Source organism: Callithrix jacchus, chromosome 2, assembly GCF_049354715.1.
Source record: "Callithrix jacchus isolate 240 chromosome 2, calJac240_pri, whole genome shotgun sequence".
Lineage (NCBI taxonomy): Eukaryota > Metazoa > Chordata > Mammalia > Primates > Cebidae > Callithrix > Callithrix jacchus.
The window spans coordinates 147356263-147375437 of NC_133503.1; the positions used below are offsets into that span (position 1 = coordinate 147356263).

The 19175-nt window shown below is 36.0% G+C and overlaps 1 protein-coding gene across 8 annotated transcripts in view; it reads right to left on the reverse strand.

Annotated features, from left to right (window-relative positions):
• Positions 1-19175, reverse strand: part of KIF2A (kinesin family member 2A) — an 84823-nt gene that overhangs the window by 31012 nt on the left and 34636 nt on the right. For 4 of the 8 annotated variants that reach the window (XM_003732336.6, XM_008992010.5, XM_035291526.3 and 1 more), the window contains exons 2-11: positions 15904-15998; positions 14557-14676; positions 12181-12235; positions 9683-9748; positions 8961-9061; positions 7071-7166; positions 4322-4376; positions 3772-3934; positions 759-849; positions 562-625 (exon numbers count right to left, since the gene is read on the reverse strand). In XM_003732336.6, coding sequence (XP_003732384.1) covers positions 562-625; positions 759-849; positions 3772-3934; positions 4322-4376; positions 7071-7166; positions 8961-9061; positions 9683-9748; positions 12181-12235; positions 14557-14676; positions 15904-15998 — 906 coding nt within the window. Of the gene's footprint in view, positions 1-561; positions 626-758; positions 850-3771; positions 3935-4321; positions 4377-7070; positions 7167-8960; positions 9062-9625; positions 9749-12180; positions 12236-14556; positions 14677-15903; positions 15999-19175 lie in introns of all 8 variants that reach the window. The other 4 variants (XM_002744922.6, XM_002744921.6, XM_035291524.3 and 1 more) reach the window with 1 other exon arrangement.

Below are 19175 nucleotides of genomic sequence, written 5' to 3' on the forward strand. Positions count from 1 at the left end.
TGAACTCTGGACCTTGTGATCCACCCACCTTGGCCTCCCAAAATGCTGGGATTACAGGTGCAAGCCATCACACCTGAACAGTTTTTTTTTTTTTTTGAGACAGAGTCTCACTCTTGCCCAGGCTGGAGTGCAGTGGCGTGATCTTGGCTCACTGTAACCTCTGCTTTCTGGGTTCAAATGATTATTCTGCCTCAGCCTCCCGAATAGCTGGGATTACAAGCACCCACCACCACACCCAGCTAATTTTTTTTTTTTTTTTGTATTTTCTCCATGTTGGCCAGCCTGTTATTGAACTCCTGACCTCAAGTGATCCACCCATGTTGGCCTCCCAAAGTGCAGGAATTACAGGTGTGCCACTGTGCCCAGCCTACAGTTCTTTCTTCTTCTTTTTTTTAATCCTGTGAATATAATCTTACAGTTCTTTTCAAGTAATCTAATAACCTTTAATTGATAGTCAATATCGCATTATAGTTTCTGGGCAATATTTTAAAGCCTTATTTCAAAGCTACCTGAATATTACCTAAGAATATTATTCCAAATTATATGGAAAAAGACAGTTACCTGCTAATGCATAAATTCCTTTTGAACAATCTTGGTTCTTTCCTGAAAAGTCACCACCCATAGTCTGTATTTTAAAAAGAAAATAAATTACAGACATTACTCAGGAATAACTCTTAAGAATTTAGGTCTCAGAATTAAGCAATAGGGAAAAGAAACTGTAGCTTCATATCAGTATATAATTTTAATAAATTACTTACATGAGTTTTTCCACTTCCAGTCTGCCCATAAGCAAAGCATGTAGCCATTCCCCTTTCAAATATAGTTTCCACTAGTGGTCGAGCAGTAAACCTTAAAAATAAAATGCATCAGTCAGAATATGTCACCAATATTTAGATGAATAAAAGTAATGCTGAGTAATACAAAATATTTTAAGCAACATTTCTGTAATAAACAATGGTGACAATAAGGCATATACAATAAAAACAAACAAAAAGTATTATAATTTCAACAGAAACAGAATAAACAAGAGTGGTTTTAAAAAGCTAATAGAGGAAAAAAAATGCAAAAATAATATCTTTAGACCATCTAAATAATAGAAAAATGATGACTACCTTGAATGTAGACAAGTAATTTGTATTTCAGGAAAAAGAATATTAAGTTGTACGTATAGGACACTGAATTCTATTAATAAGTTGACAGTCTCAATTTAGGAAAAGGATACACCTAAATATTATGGTTCAAATTATATTTCAAACATATTGGTATAACCCACTGCTAGAGTTAAAATAAAAAGGTGGGAAAGGGGCTGGGCGCGGTGGGTCAAGCCTGTAATTCCAGCACTTTAGGAGGCCGAGGCGGGTGGATCACGAGGTCAACAGATCGAGACCATCCTGGTCAACATGGTGAAACCCCGTCTCTACTAAAAAATACAAAAAATTAGCTGGGCATGGTGGCGCGTGCCTGTAATCCCAGCTACTCAGGAGGCTGAGGCAGGAGAATTGCCTGAACCCAGGAGGCGGAGGTTGCGGTGAGCCGAGATGGCGCCTTTGCACTCCAGCCTGGGTAACAAGAGCGAAACTCCGTCTCAAAAAAAAAAAAAAGGTGGGAAAGGGTAAGAAGTACTTTTTCACTAAGCAGAGCACTAAAAAGTCTGATGAAGGCTGGGTGCGGTGGCTCACACTTGTAATCCCAGCACTTTGGGAGGCTGAGGTGGGTGGATCACTCGAGGTCAGGAGTTCCCGCCTAACCAACATGGTAAAACCCCATCTCTACTAAATATACAAAATTAGCTGAGCGTGGTGGCACATGCCTGTAATCCCAGCTACTCAGGAGGCTGAGGCAGGAGAGTCGCTTGAACCTGGGAGGCAGAGGTTTCAGTGATTGGAGATTAAGCTATTGAACTCCAGCCTGGGCAACAAGAACTTAACTCTTGGAAAAAAAAAAAGGTATGATGGAAAACAGATCTACAAGTAGAACATGTTATATAACTGCTGTCTTTGTTTTGTTTTCTAAAAGGCAAAACTGAAGTATAGAATAAAAAGAGTAGAAAAAAGTTCTGTTCAAACAGAACTAGAGATTAGCCTGCTAAGTAGTTAGATCAAACCCCACCTCCCAACCTTCCCCTACAAAAAACATGTAACTCCTCAATCCAAAATAGTTAAATATAAGAGACAGAGGAGAAGGATACATATTGATAAAGTTAAGCAGCATAAATACAGGGTGAAAACACAATGTTTCCTAAATCATACACACAGAAACAAGCCTGTATCTGTGATTATTTCTTAAAAACTATTATAAAAGTCAAACTTATATTTTATGAGGCAGGAGTAGAAAGAGCAAATGAAGAGAAAGAGAGGACTCTTCAGAAAGCTAAAAAAAATTCTACAATAAACAATTAAGACTCCCCTTTAAACACATTCTTCACAAATCTCTCTACCTAGCATTCATATGTTCTTTAATTTCATCCTTTTTTTAAATTACAACTGACTAGTCAGTTTACTTGGTGAAGACAGAGGAGTTGATTTCAAAAGTATTTCATTTGTAACACCTTCAATTCTTAGTCTTATTAACTCTAATTTTCTCCCTTCTAGGCATTTTTATGAAAAAGGGCAACCAGACATAGCATTCAAGCAATTACAAAGACAGTTCTATTCCTAGATAAACCAAAATAACAATTCTGCTAAAACTGATGTTATAATGACTACAAATGAATGTTTGCAAACTTATGTATGAAAATCTAAATCAGGCATAAAAATTTGGGATTTTTAAAATACCAATGTATAATATATGTAAATTGAATTCTTTGTAAGTTGAATACAAAAAACACAGAAGAATCTAATGTACTAAAACTATCTCCAAGCTTAAATATGACAAATTTAAATGCAAGTAGATTTATATAACTTTTTTGCCAGAAGTGACAATACATACTAAATACAGATTTAGGCAAATTAATAATTTACTGATAACATGTTTTGGCCAGGCATAATAGTGGCTCATGCCTGTAATCCCAGCACTTTTGGAGGCTAAGGCGGGCAGATTGCTTGAGCTCAAGCATCTGAGGTCAGCTTGGACAATATGGCGAAACCTCAACTCTACAAAAAGTACAAAAATTAGCTGGGTGTGGTGGTGCATGCCTGTGGTCCCAGCTACTCAGAAGGCTGAGATGGGAGGATCACTTGAGCCCAGGAGGTACACGCTGCAGTGAGCTGTGACTGTGCCACTGCACTTCAGCCTGGGCAACAGAGCAAGACTGTGCCTCAAACAGCATTTCAAGTTTCTTCACTAGTACAGAGATTAAAAGGTAAAAATTAAAAGTCCTCTTCTGATTACATCCTACTCCTAGAGGTTATAACATTTTCCAGAAATTTCTTAGCCATATACATGATTTGTGTGAGATATTTTTATCACACATGTATATATATATATATATATATATATATATATATGTGTGTGTGTATATATATATCTCACACAAATTATACAAATATCATACATTTATATATAAATATATAACACAAATATACATATATTACATATATATGTAATAAACTAAATAGCAAGTAGCAATGAAAACTATGATTTGGGGAAGCATTAAAGACATCAAATGTTAATATTCATTACAGCATTTTATTACATTCTCTTTGTTTAAACTCAGAATAAAAAAGCATTATTGCACTGCTGAAAAAACTTCCCCCAATCAATGTAAAGTTCAGGGTGTGGATGACCACATGGCATAAGCACAAAATTCCGATTTAAAATGAATTTACCTACCTGTAAACCATTTCATTAGGAGCTGAGTCATCAAAGGCATAATCAAAACGAAACGTTTGGTTTTCTAGGTACCTTGTTAAATCTACTTTTTGTTTTGGTTCATGTACCATCACAACATCTTTACTAGGAATTGTGATTACATCAAGATCTTTCATTTGAGTTTCTAAAAAAAATAAACAAAAATTAATGCCCAATAATTTTCACAGCATTTGAGTTCATGTACAAAAATTATTCTAAGTAGTAAGAATTAAGATACAAGTAGTAAGTTCTGTATATATAAAGATAATATCCCATAAATATGCAACTCACTATGACAAAGTATTTCAATAGCCAAGTAAAAACAACATCAAGATTTCTGTGAAGCAAGACTTGGAACGGCAATGATTCAGAGAAGTAACAAACCAACAAGTTTAGCCATAGAAATCTGCATAATGGTTACATACAAATGAAATAATTTACATTTTTCCAAACCAATTTGATTTGCTATTATAAAAATACATTATAAATCAGATAAAAGCAATCTTTTATTAGAGCTCATTAAGTGTCATACCTTTTTTATTGAGTGGTCGTTTTCTTACACACACACATATCCTATGTTCATCAATCTAGAATTAAAAAGTATTTTATTTCAGTGATTACCAGTGTCATGTAAAACACAGAAAAGTCATTATGTAATATTTCCCCAGGGTTTTAGAAATTTATACATAGTGTAAATGATAGGTAAGCTTAAAAAACAAATTAGCTGCTGGGCACAGTGGCTCACACCTGTAATCCCAAACACTTTGGGAGGCTGAGGTGCGTGGATCATGAGGTCAAGAGATCAAGACCATCTGGCCAACACGGTAAAACCCTGTCTCTACTAAAAATACAAAAATTAGCCGGATATGGTGGTGCGCGCCTATGGTCCCAGCTACACGGGAGGTTGAGGCAGAAGAATCACTAGAACCCAGGAGGCAGAAGTTGCAGGGAGCTGAGATTGCGCCACTGCACTCCAGCCTGGTGACAGAGCAAGATTCAGTTTCAAAAACAAAACACACAAACAAAAACAAATTAGCTTTGCACAAATTTTAATGGTTGTCAGATATAATTACTTCTAAAATTCTGAGTGTAGTGAAATATTATTTCCAAATAAATATTTTGTTATTTGGAAAACCACTGCCTTAGGAAATAATTTTGTGTAAAGGGTACTACCGTTGTGAGGAGCATTACGTTCACATTAAGAAGCCATGAGGAGGCCAGGCGTGGTGGCTCACTCCTGTAATTCCAGCACTTTGGAAGGCTGAGGTGGGCAGATCACCTGACGTCAGGAGTTCAAGAGCAGCCTGGCCAACATGGAGAAACTCCATCTCTACTAAAAATACAAAAATTAACCAGGAGTGGTGAGGCATGCCTATAGTCCCAGCTACTCGGGAAGCTGAGGTGGGAGAATCGCTTGAACCCGGGAGGCGGAGATTACAGTGGGCTGAGATTGTGCCGCTGCCCACCAGCCTGGTAAACAGAGTGAGATTCCGTGTTAGGACAAACAAAACAAAACAAAACAAAACAAAAAAATGCTGTGATGCCAGGCATGGTGGGTAATCCTAGCACTTTGGGAGGCTAAGGTGTGTGGAACACTTGAGGTCATGAGTTCGAGACCAGCTCAGCCAACATGGTAAAATTCTGTCTCCACTAAAATACAAAAACTAGCTGGGCATGGTGGTTCACGTCTGTAATTCCAGCTACTCAGGTGCCTCAGGCACAAGAATTGCCTGACCCAGGAGGCAGAGATCCTGCCACCACGCTCCAGCCTGGGCAACAGAGAAGATTCTGTCTCAAAAAAGAAAAAAAAAAAAAAAGGCTGTATTATCCTAATAAGTGACATATTTTCAGGCTAATCATAGGGGAAGTTGCTTGCAAAGAAAACTACCAGCAAGAAACAGGATTATCAGAAGATTACTAAGCTAAGTAATTTGAACTATTTTATAAATACACCAATTCTTATGCAAAATTTTTGTTCCCAATACATGCCTCCCTTTAATAATAATTAAACTAAAGCAAGGATTGGCAAAGCATGGCCTGTGGGCCTAATTTAGCTACTACCTGCTTCTGCAAAGTTTTACTGAGACACATCGATTGAAACAAATGTTATACCCATCATTTATGTATTGTCTATGGTTGCTTTTACAATCTAATAGCACAGTTCAGTAGTTGTGACAAAGACCATATAGCTCCAAAGCTAAGGACCCTTGCAGAAAATGTGTGCCAATTCCTGTCCTAAAGTGTGAGCTCCAATATAGTAAGTGCAACATATGAAGAAATAGCGAGGCCTAAAATATGTGGGATACAAGTATTATGAATAATTCTATTAAATTCTGTATAATACATCTATCTAACACAAATGTTTTGTTTTGGTAACTAACACATTCTGTATATGCTATGGCAGATGGATTATTTTTTGTAAGTTTCATTTAGTTATAAAATGACTCCTGGCCAGGTGCAGTGGCTCACACATGTAATCCCAGCACTTTGGGAGGCTGAGGTGGGTGGATCACCTGAGGTCAGGAGTTCCAGACCAGCCTGACCAACAAGGTAAAACCTTGTCTCTACTAAAAATACAAAAATTAGCTGGGCGTGGTGGCAGGTGCCTATAGTCCCACTTACTCCAGAGGCTGAGATAGGAGAATCGCTTGAACCCGAGAGGTGGAGGTTGCGATGAGCCAAGATTAAGCTGTTGCACTTCAGACTGGGCAATGGAGTGACACTCCATCTCAAAAAAAAAAAGCATCCCCTGTCCAGTGAATTCTCATTCCTCAATAGGAAAGGAATAATAAGAGCAGAGGACTTTTTCCAGTTCTAGATTTCTAGTCCATTGCAGCCCTCAACAACCAATGCTTACTGTTAAAAGCCAGAATACACTGAAAACTAACAAATTACTAATAGTAAATTAGAAATGTTGGTGGGACCTACAGCCTAAGACAAAGATAAGCTTGGAATTGAGATCAAGGTATAACTGACGGTCAGAAAGGAAAGTGGGTCTTCTGCTATCATTCCTTTAAGTGTTGCTCTGCCCTTCCAAGACAGGGAGGCTTTGCTTTGAGAAGGACATCTCTATAGGCAGCATATCTCATATATCAAATTATGGGAAATGAGCATTAATGTGAATTATTTCTTGATTTTCTCCTTAAATTATGCGGAATAAGCAAGCGTAAGGACAGGAAAAACTACATAGCTAAATACAATATGAATTTAGCAAGTGTCGAACCCATGTTTTTATTTGAGGCATAGAAAGTTCCAGAATAATGGTTTACAAAGAAGCTTACAGGATCTGCTGTTGTTAATGGTCTATAATCCAAACTTCCTCTAAAGTCTCTGATCATACACATAATTTCATAATTTGGGTTTGTAGCATCAACATCCTATTAGAAGACAGAGAGAATTCACCATTTATTATAGTTACAATAATGTATTTGTTGCATTTGTTATACGTGGTTTGAAAATTAAAATTAAAATAGATTGTGCTATTTGTCATAACCAAGCTCAAACTCAAACTGAAAATACAGTTTCATAGTTGTGATTTCATAATAAGCTCTGAATAACTTTCATATTAAAAAACAATTCTAAAACAAACAAACAATTCTCTTAGTTTGCATGCATTCTGTTAACTCCAAAGTAAAGAATCTTCATTGAATTTACCGTTTATCTATTTCAAAAATCCATCTGTTATACATATACCTTAATTATCCTATACAAAGAAGCAATAGAGAAATAATGCTGATGTTAACCACTGGCAAATAACTCTAGAAAAGTCAAAATTCTAGGAAAATTCATTTAATCAGATTCACCTTCTAATTTAATCCAGTGTTTCAGCAAAGTATAAATATGGGTTCATTTATCTTCATTTTCTATTTCTGCTGACCCTCTAAAAAATACTAAGTCATGACATTGCTGCCCCAAATGGACAAAACATAGAACTTAAAGGAATCAGAAGCCAAGATCATTCTTTAAAAATCTTTAAAATTCAATTTTTTGAATGGTGACTACAATTTATTTGGCTTCAAAACAGAAAATTCGGATTAATATACAAATAGCAATAGTCAACAACCTCTCCTAGCCTTCAACAATACATTATTAATCATTCTAAGAAGTCAGATTTTTTTCATACATCATATTCAGATTTGTTTTGAATGCAACTAAATTACAAACTGTTACTGAAACTTACTTTCAATTAACCTTCTTCTAGGAAATAATACCACCTATGTCAACTGAGAAGCAGACTGTGAAGTGAGAATTAAGAGATCACAGAGAGATGTGTAAGTATTATGAAGTACCCACAGGAAACACCAGGTGGCATCTATGCTAAGTATTAGTAGATAATATGTTTTATTCTTTATTTCAAAACCCAATTAGTCATTCTAAGGTCACTTTCGGATAAAAGCTGATTCATTCAGTTTGGTTATAATACTAGGTCCACAATTCCACAACACAATATCTGAACTGGTAGTTTAACATGATTAAGGGCATTTGAACATACTATTGAATAATCCTGATGTTTTATTATAGAAAAGTAGTTTTAAGAATGTAACAGATGCCATACCAGCACAATGGTGAAGTTACATGTATAGTAACAAAATGTCTAATATGTAAAAACCTGTAGAATGGTAAAAGACCAGTTCTCTATGCAATTTTCCCACTGCTATTAAACAGTCTTGCTACCATATGAAGTGGACCACAAGAGGGATACAATACAGGTCCACTCTTCATATGCGGCATAAATCAAAACACAAGGAATCTCCCCCCTTTCACTATGACATGTGAACTTATTAATCAGAAAAACAGTAATAAAATGTACAGTTTAATCAAGCACTTTAACTGGATATTTTTTCCAATGTAATTTTAGGTATTTTTAAAATAAAAATTCTTGAAGGTTATATTATACACATTAGAATTCTGTAACACAATGGCTTTTTCTTAATGGAACAAATTTTAGGGTTAACACATACCCATAAAACATGAAAAGGACAATGTAGTAAAAATTTGTTATGGTAACTTATTTTCACAAGAGCTCATATTATTCCTTAATATCAATTTAAAGAATTCTTAAAATTCTCCAAAATATGCCTTCATTATTTTTTTCACTGATGAATCATTTTCACTGATATGATCTAATCTTTAGCTGGTACATAAACAAAATATATGTTTATGGCACGAACCTGGGCTCTCTTTTCTCTAAGTTCTTGCTGTTGCAGTCTCCTTTTTTCTCGTTTTTCTTGCAGTTTTTCTACTTCTTTCACACAATTAGATTTTCTACGTGCTGAAAAGAAAAGATGAGCTGTAGAAGTATAGTTTTCTTTTTTAGAGTATATATGTTAAAATTTTTTATGTATAACTTCACCACACATACACAACAGGTACACAGTGACAAAGCATGTCTATAACAACTATGTGAGCCTTATTTAATGAGCTGCTTTACCAAAACTAAGATAGGACAACGTACAGATGGGAATCCAGAAAAATGACTCAAACATATTGATACATGTCATCTCTTGGTTTAGAAATACAGATCTTTGAATTGAAAGAATCAAGGAGGCACAAGACTTTCTTCTATAAATCTGACAAATTATCATCTGCTCAGAATTTCAAACTCAAACTGAAACATTGCTATAATTTCACAGAAAAATTTTGCTCCAAAATATACATTAAAAAACTCAACAGACTAAACGAATAAAAAATAAGTTAAATTTTCCAGAGTAGTAAAATAAAATCTGCAATCAAGCTTGTATTTAGACTGTTTAGTATTTGAGGACTTAAAAGGATGACCAAGAGAGAATACATGTATGCCTAAAATGACTGAATCCTTGATACATAATTTACATACAAGGGGGTCCAAATTCCTTTTTTGCAGCTTGAACTGGAGATATATCTGAAACACTACCATTCTGTTGTGCAGAGGAAGACTGTTCAGGAAACTGACTGGGCCGTGCACGTGCAGAACCAACCACTATAAGTAAAAAAAAAAAAAAATTAAATTCAGGATAGAAAATTAGTAAAAGTTAACTTTAGTAAAAGGAAGAGATATCCCCAAAACCTGATACTTAAAAGTTAATTAGTAAGTTGCCAAGTGTTCTATTTATATATGTAAAATACAATATAGTTTATAATAAATCAATTCTGTTCAACAAACTGACATAAGCTAAAAGAGGCTTTTAAAGTAGTAAGTGCAGACTTAGCTTTCACCAATGTAATATTAGCTACAAAACTCAATCTAAATAATTTACATTAAAAACCCAAGCCAAGCTTGATTTTTAATAATCCTTTAAGATATAAATTTGAAGAAAAAAAATAAATATGTGAACCCTTCCATGTCTTAAACTTTAAACTGCAAAGAAATCCTTAAATATGTGTGTAAAATATGTTTTACATGCATTCTCATTTGTAAAAATTTACACTAATCAGACATATAGAGAGAGTAACAACTTAGAATTCTTCAACCCTATTTATATTCCAAATCCCACTCTTTGCTCCTCAAATATGCAAATCTTCAGCAGAGGATTTCCCACTGTAAATATTATAAAAGAGGAAAAAGGAATATAAAATTAAATATAATTATCAAAATTTAAAAGAAATATAAATTTGCACAAGACTCTAAAGATAGTGTTTAAACTGAAGGACTGTTCCTCTACTTCCAACCTCTCCTTTAATACTTCTGTCCATCCACACACACCCAGAGAAACAATACTACCAGAAAATTCTGAACCACTAAACAGTAGAAAATAAATCCATTATCCTTTTCACGTCCTGGCTGAAAATATATGGGAGACTTCAGTTAATTACACAATTTTTAGGTCTGTTAAACTTTTCTTTAGCTAGTGAAATCGGCCAAGTAATTTTCCCCCGTTCCTTTCTTTCTCATGATACTCTTCTTGAATTTACAAAATTATTTAGTAAATACGATGAATTAAAAATTGCATTTTATAGTTTCATATTTATCCTATACATTTTATTTTATTTTGTTATTTTATTTATTTATTTTTTTGAGACAGAGTCTCACTCTATTGCCCAGGCCGGAGTGCAGTAATACAATCTCATCTCACTGTAACCTCTGCCTTCCAGGTTCAGGTGATCCTTTTGCCTCAGCATCCTGGGTAGCTGAGACTATAGGTGTGTGCCACTGCACTTGGCTAATTTTATATTTTTAGTAGAGACGGGGTCCACCATGTTGGCCAGGATGGTCTTGAACTTCTGACCTCAGGTGATCAGCCTGCTTCAGCCTCCCAAAGTGCTGGGATTACAGGGGTGAGCCACTGTGCCAAGCCATCATCCCATAAATTTTAAAAATCATTTTTTCTGCCAGGCGCGGTGGCTCACGCTTGTAATCCCAGCACTTTGGGAGGCCGAGGCGGGTGGATCACGAGGTCAAGAGATTGAGACCATCCTGGTCAACATGGTGAAACCCATCTCTAGTAAAAATACAAAAAATTAGCTGGGCATGGTGGCGTGTGCCTGTAATCCCAGCTACTCAGGAGGCTGAGGCAGGAAAATTGCCTGAATCCAGGAGGCAGAGGTTGCGGTGAGCCAAGATGGCACCATTGCACTCCAGCCTGGGTAACAAGAGCGAAACTCTGTCACACACACACACACACACAAAAATCATTTTTCTTTCTTTTTTCTTTTCTTGGAGACAGAGTCTTACTCTGCTACCCAGGCTGGAGTGCAGTGGTGCAATCTCGGCTTATTGCAACCCCTGCTTTCCGGGTTCAAGCACTTCTCCTACCTCAGTCTCCTGAGTAGCTGAGATTACAGGCACTGCCACCACATCTGGATAATTTTCTGTATTTTTAGTAGAGACGGGGCATCACCATGCTGACAAGAATGGTCTTGAACTATGACCTCAGGTGATCCACCCGCCTCAGCCTCCCAAAGTGGCATGAGCCACCACACCAGACAAAATCATTTTTCAGTATTAACATATTATATTAGGAATTCAGGAAGACACCACGCTGGGCACGATGGCTCACACCAATAATCCCTGTAAACACTCTGGAAGGCCAAGGCAGGAACATCACTAGAGCACAGCAGTTCAAGACCAGCCTGGGCAACATGGAGAGACTGTCTCTACAAAAAATTAAAAAAATTAGGTGAGCATGGAGGCACATGCTTGTGGTCCCGGCCACACGTGAGGCTGAGACAGGAGGATCATTTGACCCTGGGAGGTCAAGGCTGTAGTGAGCTGTGTTCATGCCACTGTATTCCAGTCTGGGTGACAGAGCAAGACCCTATCTTAAAAAAAAAAAAACTCTTAAAATTAGCCAGAGGAAATTTAAATAAATACATAAATACCAACATTGAGGGTAATGTTTACTTTTGATTTACCTTGTCAGGAACATACTAAGAAATCAACAGCCAAAATTAAGAGATAAATTTTTATTTTACCTCTATTATCTCTTGGAGGAGGCTCATTCTTAATAGAAGCCACAGTCCGTCGATTCTATGATAGGAAAAAATGTTCATTATATTTTCTGTCTTTACTCCTCATATATATCATGATCTGAGCTTCTTTCAATTAAACAAAAGTAGGCAAACATACAAGAATATAAAACAAAATGAAGAAAAACGGTAATCTTAATGAACTACTATTCATGCTATCAATATCCAAGTTCCTTTATATATTTTCCCCTACCCTCCAAAAATATTCAGGAATTAATATGAGCCAGGCACCGCTCTAAGGACCTTCTTTACAACAGCCTATGAGGTCATTACTACTGCTATTCCCATATCATTGGTGAGGAAACTGAAACAAAGACAGGTTAAGCAGTTTCAAAATAATATGTGTTTTAACCATCATACTATGCTGGTAAAACTATGTAATAAATGTCATTTCTGAATAATAGGGGGTAAGTCATAAAATAGTAGTTCTAGACAGCTTAGAACCCCCTTGGTTAAACTGAAATATCAGAGTAATATAAAATGTGCATTGTCAGTTATCCTAAAAAGGTTTCATAAAAGTTTCAAAGACTTGGATACTATACAGATTAAGGCAGCAAACCTTTGGTCCCCTAATTTATTCATGAATACTTCCTTTTATTCACATCAAAAAAAGATATCAAAGTAGTTGTTCTTAACCTTGGCTGCACATTCAAATCAGATGAGTACTAGTACTATTAAGAGGACACTGATGCCAGGGCCTCCCTTTAGGTAAAATAAAACTGAATTCTTGGGAGTGGGGCCCATAAATGAGTATTTTAAAAAATACTGATTTAGGCCAGGTGTGGTGGCTACCGCCTGTAATCCAAGCATTTTGGAGGCCAACGCGGGCAGATCACCTGAGGTCAGGTGTTCAAGACCAGCTTGACCAACATGGTGAAACCCCATTTTAAAAAAAAATACTGATTTATATTTTTTAACATTTTAAAAAATAAATGCTATTTATTTTTAAAATACACTAATTTATTCTATTTCAGGTAATTCTAATGTACGGTAAAGGTTACTAATGATATGCCAGGAAGAATAAACTATGAAGATCTTCCAATGAAGATTTTCATTTTGAAGCTGAATATGAAAAACAACCCATTTACAAGTGGCAGCTAATTATCTTTATGTGGTGACTCTCAATATGATTAAACTTTATATGAGTTAAAAATATGCCTTATGTTCATCTGCATAGTTTACAAAACAAAATTTTGTTGCTTCCATGATACTATATTTAGATGCTTATCTATGTCCTCCCTGAAAGATTTCAAGTTCCTAAAGGCTGAAAGCCATGTCATATAAAGTATCTGACACAATATAAGAAAAAACGAAACAAACAATAAATGATTGTTGAACTGAACACCAAGAAGTGCAGATTCAACAACTTTTACGATAAACCTGTTTGAAAAAGAGTTATATTTTGAAACAAAATTCTAATACTGAAAGGTCTTGAGAAAAAGAAAGGAGTATTATCTTTAAAACTAGTAAGAATAATGTGCTTTTAATTTTTATAAAGATGAAACTGCTAGAAGGATTTAGCACAGTTTTAAGGTATATCACCACAGATAATATACCAGCAAACTACACTATCATTTCCAATCTTTCTTTAATAAACAAATAGCAGGCCGGGCGCGGTATCTCACCCCTGTAATCCCAGCACTTTGGGAGGCCGAGGCGGGTGGATCACGAGGTCAAGATATCGAGACCATCCTGGTCAACATGGTGAAACCCTGTCTCTACTAAGAATACAAAAAAGTTAGCTGAGCACGGTGGCACGTGCCTGTAATACTAGCTACTCAGGAGGCTGAGGCAGGAGAATTGCCTGAACCCAGGAGGCGGAGGTTGCGGTGAGCCGAGATCGCGCCATTGCACTCCAGCCTGGGTAACAAGAGTGAAACTCCGTCTCAAAAAAATAAATAAATAAACAAATAGCAGAATTATAATTTCAAAAGACTATCTGAGTTGGCAGTTATTATTCATAAGAAACAGCTATTATGCTTTTGTCAAAGGCATATATATTAATTCAACAAATACCAACAAGCAAATGGTTTTGATCTGTATCTCCTGAGAAACTTAGTCTCATGAAAATCCTAATTAGGTGAGAAATTTCTAAGACCTTATCCAATAATTGTCATAATTGTGAATTAGACAACCTCAATCCTTGAAAACATGTATGCACATATGTGAATATGGATGGCAGAAAAAGAAAATTAATCAATACTTAAAATACACTCTTCACGGTCCACAAATTTCAAACTAGAACATACGCATATCTATACCCACCACTGTCCCCCACTGTTTTGCGGGGGATATTGATCACTCTGAATATTCATCACTAACCTTTACAATTTTGTTTACTTTGGCTGAGGATGCTGGAGGTGGAGGTGTTTCTGGGCTGGGTTCAATTTCTTCATCAGGAACAAGGTCAGGGTTAAGTGAAAAGATGCTCTCCAGGTCAATCTGTTCACAACAGACACATATATGTCTTTTGAGACTATATTTTGACAATTAACCGTTTATTTTTCAAATAAATTGACATCGTAAATAACTTAAATTATTTTAGCCTAATGATTACAGAACCTCTGCTGGGTGTAGTGGCTCATGTCTGTAATCTTAACACTTTGGGAGGTCAAGGTGGGCAGATCACTTGAGCCCAGGAGTCCGAGAACAGCCTGGGCAACATTGCGAAACCCTATCTTTATAAAAAATACAAAAAATAGACAGGTGTGGTAGTGCAGCTACTCTGTAGTAGTCCGAGCTACTCTGGAGATAGGTGGGAGGATCATTTGAGCCCAGGAGGTCAAGGCTGCAGTAAGCCGTGATCATGCCACTGCACTCCAGCCTGGGTGACAAAGTAAGATCCTGTCTAAAAAAAACAAAAAACAAAAACCAAAACAGTAACAACAGTGCCTTAGCCTTACAAACTAGATTTAGAATTATAATCCACAAATTTAAAGAATCTCTCCTAAAATATCATTTTACAGTCTTGACTCTATGAACTGCTAACTACACAGTGACCAATAGAACCACATAATTAAATATTATAGCATATTTTCAAATTGTGTGAGCTAGGGTAAAATAATTTTATTTTATTTTTTGAGACGGAGCCATGGTAAAATAATTTTATTTTTTATTTTTTTTGAGATGGAGCTATGGTAAAATACTTTTATTTTTTATTTTTTTTTTTTGAGATGCAGTCTTGCTCTGTCGCCCAGGCTGGAGTGCAGTGGCACGATCTCAACTCATTGCAACCTCCACCTCCCAAATTAAAGCAATTCTCCTGCCTCAGCTTCCTGAGAAGCTGGGACTACAGAGGCACATCACCACATCCAGCTAATTTTTGTATTTTTAGTAGAGACGGGGTTTCACCAAATTGGCCAGGCTGGTCTTGAACTCCTGACCTTGTAATCTATCTGCCTTGGCCTCCCAAAGTGCTGGGATTATAGGTGTAAGCCACCATGCCTGGCCAAGAATATGTTTATCAAATAATTAACAAGATTGATATGTGCAATCACGTAAGAGACATAGGTGGAATCTACCTATAAGTGAAAATTTTTAATCATTTGAAAGTTTTCAAGGAATAATCAAAATATATGCACTAAATAACATTATGTACTTTACTGTTTTGTTTTGCATTCAGAATCTTGAGTGCAGGACTAGGAATACAATTTAACCCAGTGATCTTACCTCTTTGCCTTTTGTATCTCCATTTTCTATCCATTCAACAGTTACACTTTCATTATCTTCATTTAAAGATGTTACCATTGCTTGATGTATTCGGCCTAAGTGGGAATAGGGCATACACGTTAAAAATGTCACAAATTATGGCATTCCTAAACTTGCAAATTAAAAAAAAAAAAAATGACACTACCTTTCCTTATGAGAGATTTTCACACACCCTCAGGCACAGGCAATGAACTTTGTCCATGGGGCCATAAATCAATTTGCTACTTGTCAAATCCAGGAAATCAGTAAATCACATGAGAACTACAGTTTATTTTCAGCGTATATGATAAATGGTCACAGAGTAACACAGAATGCCTGAAATCTTAAACTCTTAAATAGTTCTAATTATTAGAAAGTTTCCTTACTATGAGCCAAAAATGATTCTGTAAAACAAAGAAGAACAATTATAAAGCAAATTTTTTCTTTTTTTTTTTCTGAGACAGTCTTGCTCTGTCACCCAGACGACAGTACAGTGATGCAATCGTGGCTCACTGCAAGCTCCGCCTCCTGGGTTCAAGTGATTCTTGTGCCTCAGTCTCCTGAATAGCTGAGATTACAGGCATGCGCCACCACACCCAGCTAATTTTTGTATTTTTAGTAGAAACAGGGTTTCGCCACATTACACAGGCTGGTATCAACATCCTGGCCTCAAGTGATCCACCCACTTTGGCCTCCCAATGTGATGAGATTACAGGCATGGGCTACTACACCTGGCTTGGAAAGCAATTTTAAGTTATTATACTGATATAAAATACGTCTTAAAAACCACTTTTTACCATATATAATGCAAATTGATAAAATTTTAAAATTAAGAAATCTGAGTTCAAAAAGGTTAGGAAATGCTAATTTAAAATGTCCTCTTATATATGCTATCTATCCAAATCTATTCTATTCCTTGCTTTTCCTGACTATTCCAGTCTTACCATCTGTAGAGAGACGATATTATACATAATATATTAAATTTATTTTCCCCTCTTAGTAGACTGTAGGTTTTATCTGTTAATAACTGTAGATCTAAATAATTATTTTTAATTACTACATATTTCATTATGTTTATCATAAGTTATTTAATACCTATTGATGGTCACTTAGGTTATGTGCAATTTATTATTATTATAAACACTGCAACGAATACTATATTATATTTGTCATTATGTACTTGTTGGATTATTTGCCTAGGACAAATTCCTAGAAGCACACCAACAGAATATATACATATATAAAATACTTTTAAAAAATTTATTTCATCTGTTTCATCTTACCTATTCATTTGGTTATTAGTTAAGTACAGACAGAAACTATACAATATATTTGCATCTTCAATATTTCCTAATAGAATGCTGAACATATGGAATTTTGGTATGTATTTCCTAAATGAAATCCTTGAGGGCATCTATGATTTACCTTACGATAATGTATAGCTCTTTAAATGTCTAAAAACAGATATATAGTACCTAAAACAGTGTTATTATAATGAGGCTTATGATACTGTTAAAGAAAATATGGGCACTGTAATAATTTGGTAATTATTGTTTATGGAAATTACTCTCACTGAGAGTATTTTATTTTATTTTATAATAGAGACAGGGTCTCGCTATGTTGCCCAAGCTAGTCTCAAACTCCTGGGCTCAGGTAATCCACTTGCCTTGGCCTGCCAAAGTGCTGAGATTATAGGCTTGAGTCACTGTGCCCGGCCTACCTTTTCTTTTTTCTCTTTTTGTTTTTAAGACAGAGTCTCAAGCAATGCTCTTGCCTCAGCTTCCCGAGTAACAGCTGGTATTACAGGCGTGCACCACCATGCCTGGCTGTTTTTTTTGTTTGTTTGTTTGTTTTTGAGACAGAGTCTTGCTCTGTCACTGAGAATGGAGTGCCGTGGAGCCATTTCAGCTTATCGCAACTGCTGCCTCCCATTCAAGCAATTCTCCTGCTTCGGCTTCCCAAGCAGCTGGAATTACAGGCATGTGCCACCACGCCCAGCTAATTTTTGTATTTTTGGTACAGACAGGGTTTTGCCATGTTGATCAGGCTGGTCTTGAACTCTTGACCTCAAGTGATCTGCCCTCCTCAGCCTCCCAAAGTGCTGGGATTACAGGTGTGAGCCACCATGCCCGGCCCTGGCTAAATTTTGTATTTTTAGTAGAGGACAGGGTTTGTCCATGTTGGCCAGGCTGGTTTCAAACTCCTGGCCTTAAGCGATCTGCCCATCTCTGTCTCCAAAAGTACTGGGACTATAGGCATGAGTCACCATGCCTGGTCTTGTGGCCTACCTTTTTTATATGAGCTCATATAAAATTCCATGTAAGTGATAAATGAACATAATCTTGTAGATTTCAAATAGTGAGGATGTTAAGTACCATCAAATGATACATTGGTGCTACTTTAAAAAAAAAAAAAACTAAACTAAAATATATACTAGTGGTCTTTCCATGACAGTATATATAGACCTACCTATTATTTTTCATAACCATATAGCATTCCATAAATCAATATATCACAATTTATTCCTTTATTAGGAATATTATTTCCAACTGTTTGCCATTAAAAGATACCACACTGAATATCTGAATGTAGGTGTGAATGTTTCCACAAATAAAATTTCTAGGAGAATTCGTGGGTCATTAATGTTAACATTTTGATAAATATTCCTAAACCGCTCTTCATACACATTCTCACCAACAGTGGGACCTATTCCTCCACATCCTCATCAACACTGAACATTATCAATCCTAAAATTTTTATCATTTCATGTGTCAGATTTTTCTAAGCTACTACTTTTTAAGCATGCATATGTCAGATACTAGCTCATTTAATTCATATTAGTTCACTTAATAACAAATATACCTACAACATAGGTATCTGTATTTAAAGATGAGAAAAATAAAACTCAAGGTTACAAAGTGAGTAAGTAGCATGGATCTAAACCTTGGTCAGATTTAAAAGTACTTGCCATTAATCATTATGCTTCTCTACCCACTTCAATTAAGCTGATGAAGATGTCTACATATCTTTAAGTCCAGGCATTCCTATAAAAATTTATAAAATGTAGCACAAATTCTCAACCCTCATGTTTACCAGGAACTCCTAGGGAGCTTTTACAAAATAAAATGACCCTGCTTGAGACTTGCCCCCAGATAATAAGCCAATTCTTAACAACTATACTGCTATCACCTTGGTGCAAGCTACCAATGCCTTGTACTTAGTTTACTGTGATACTCTCCCAACTAGTCTTCCTG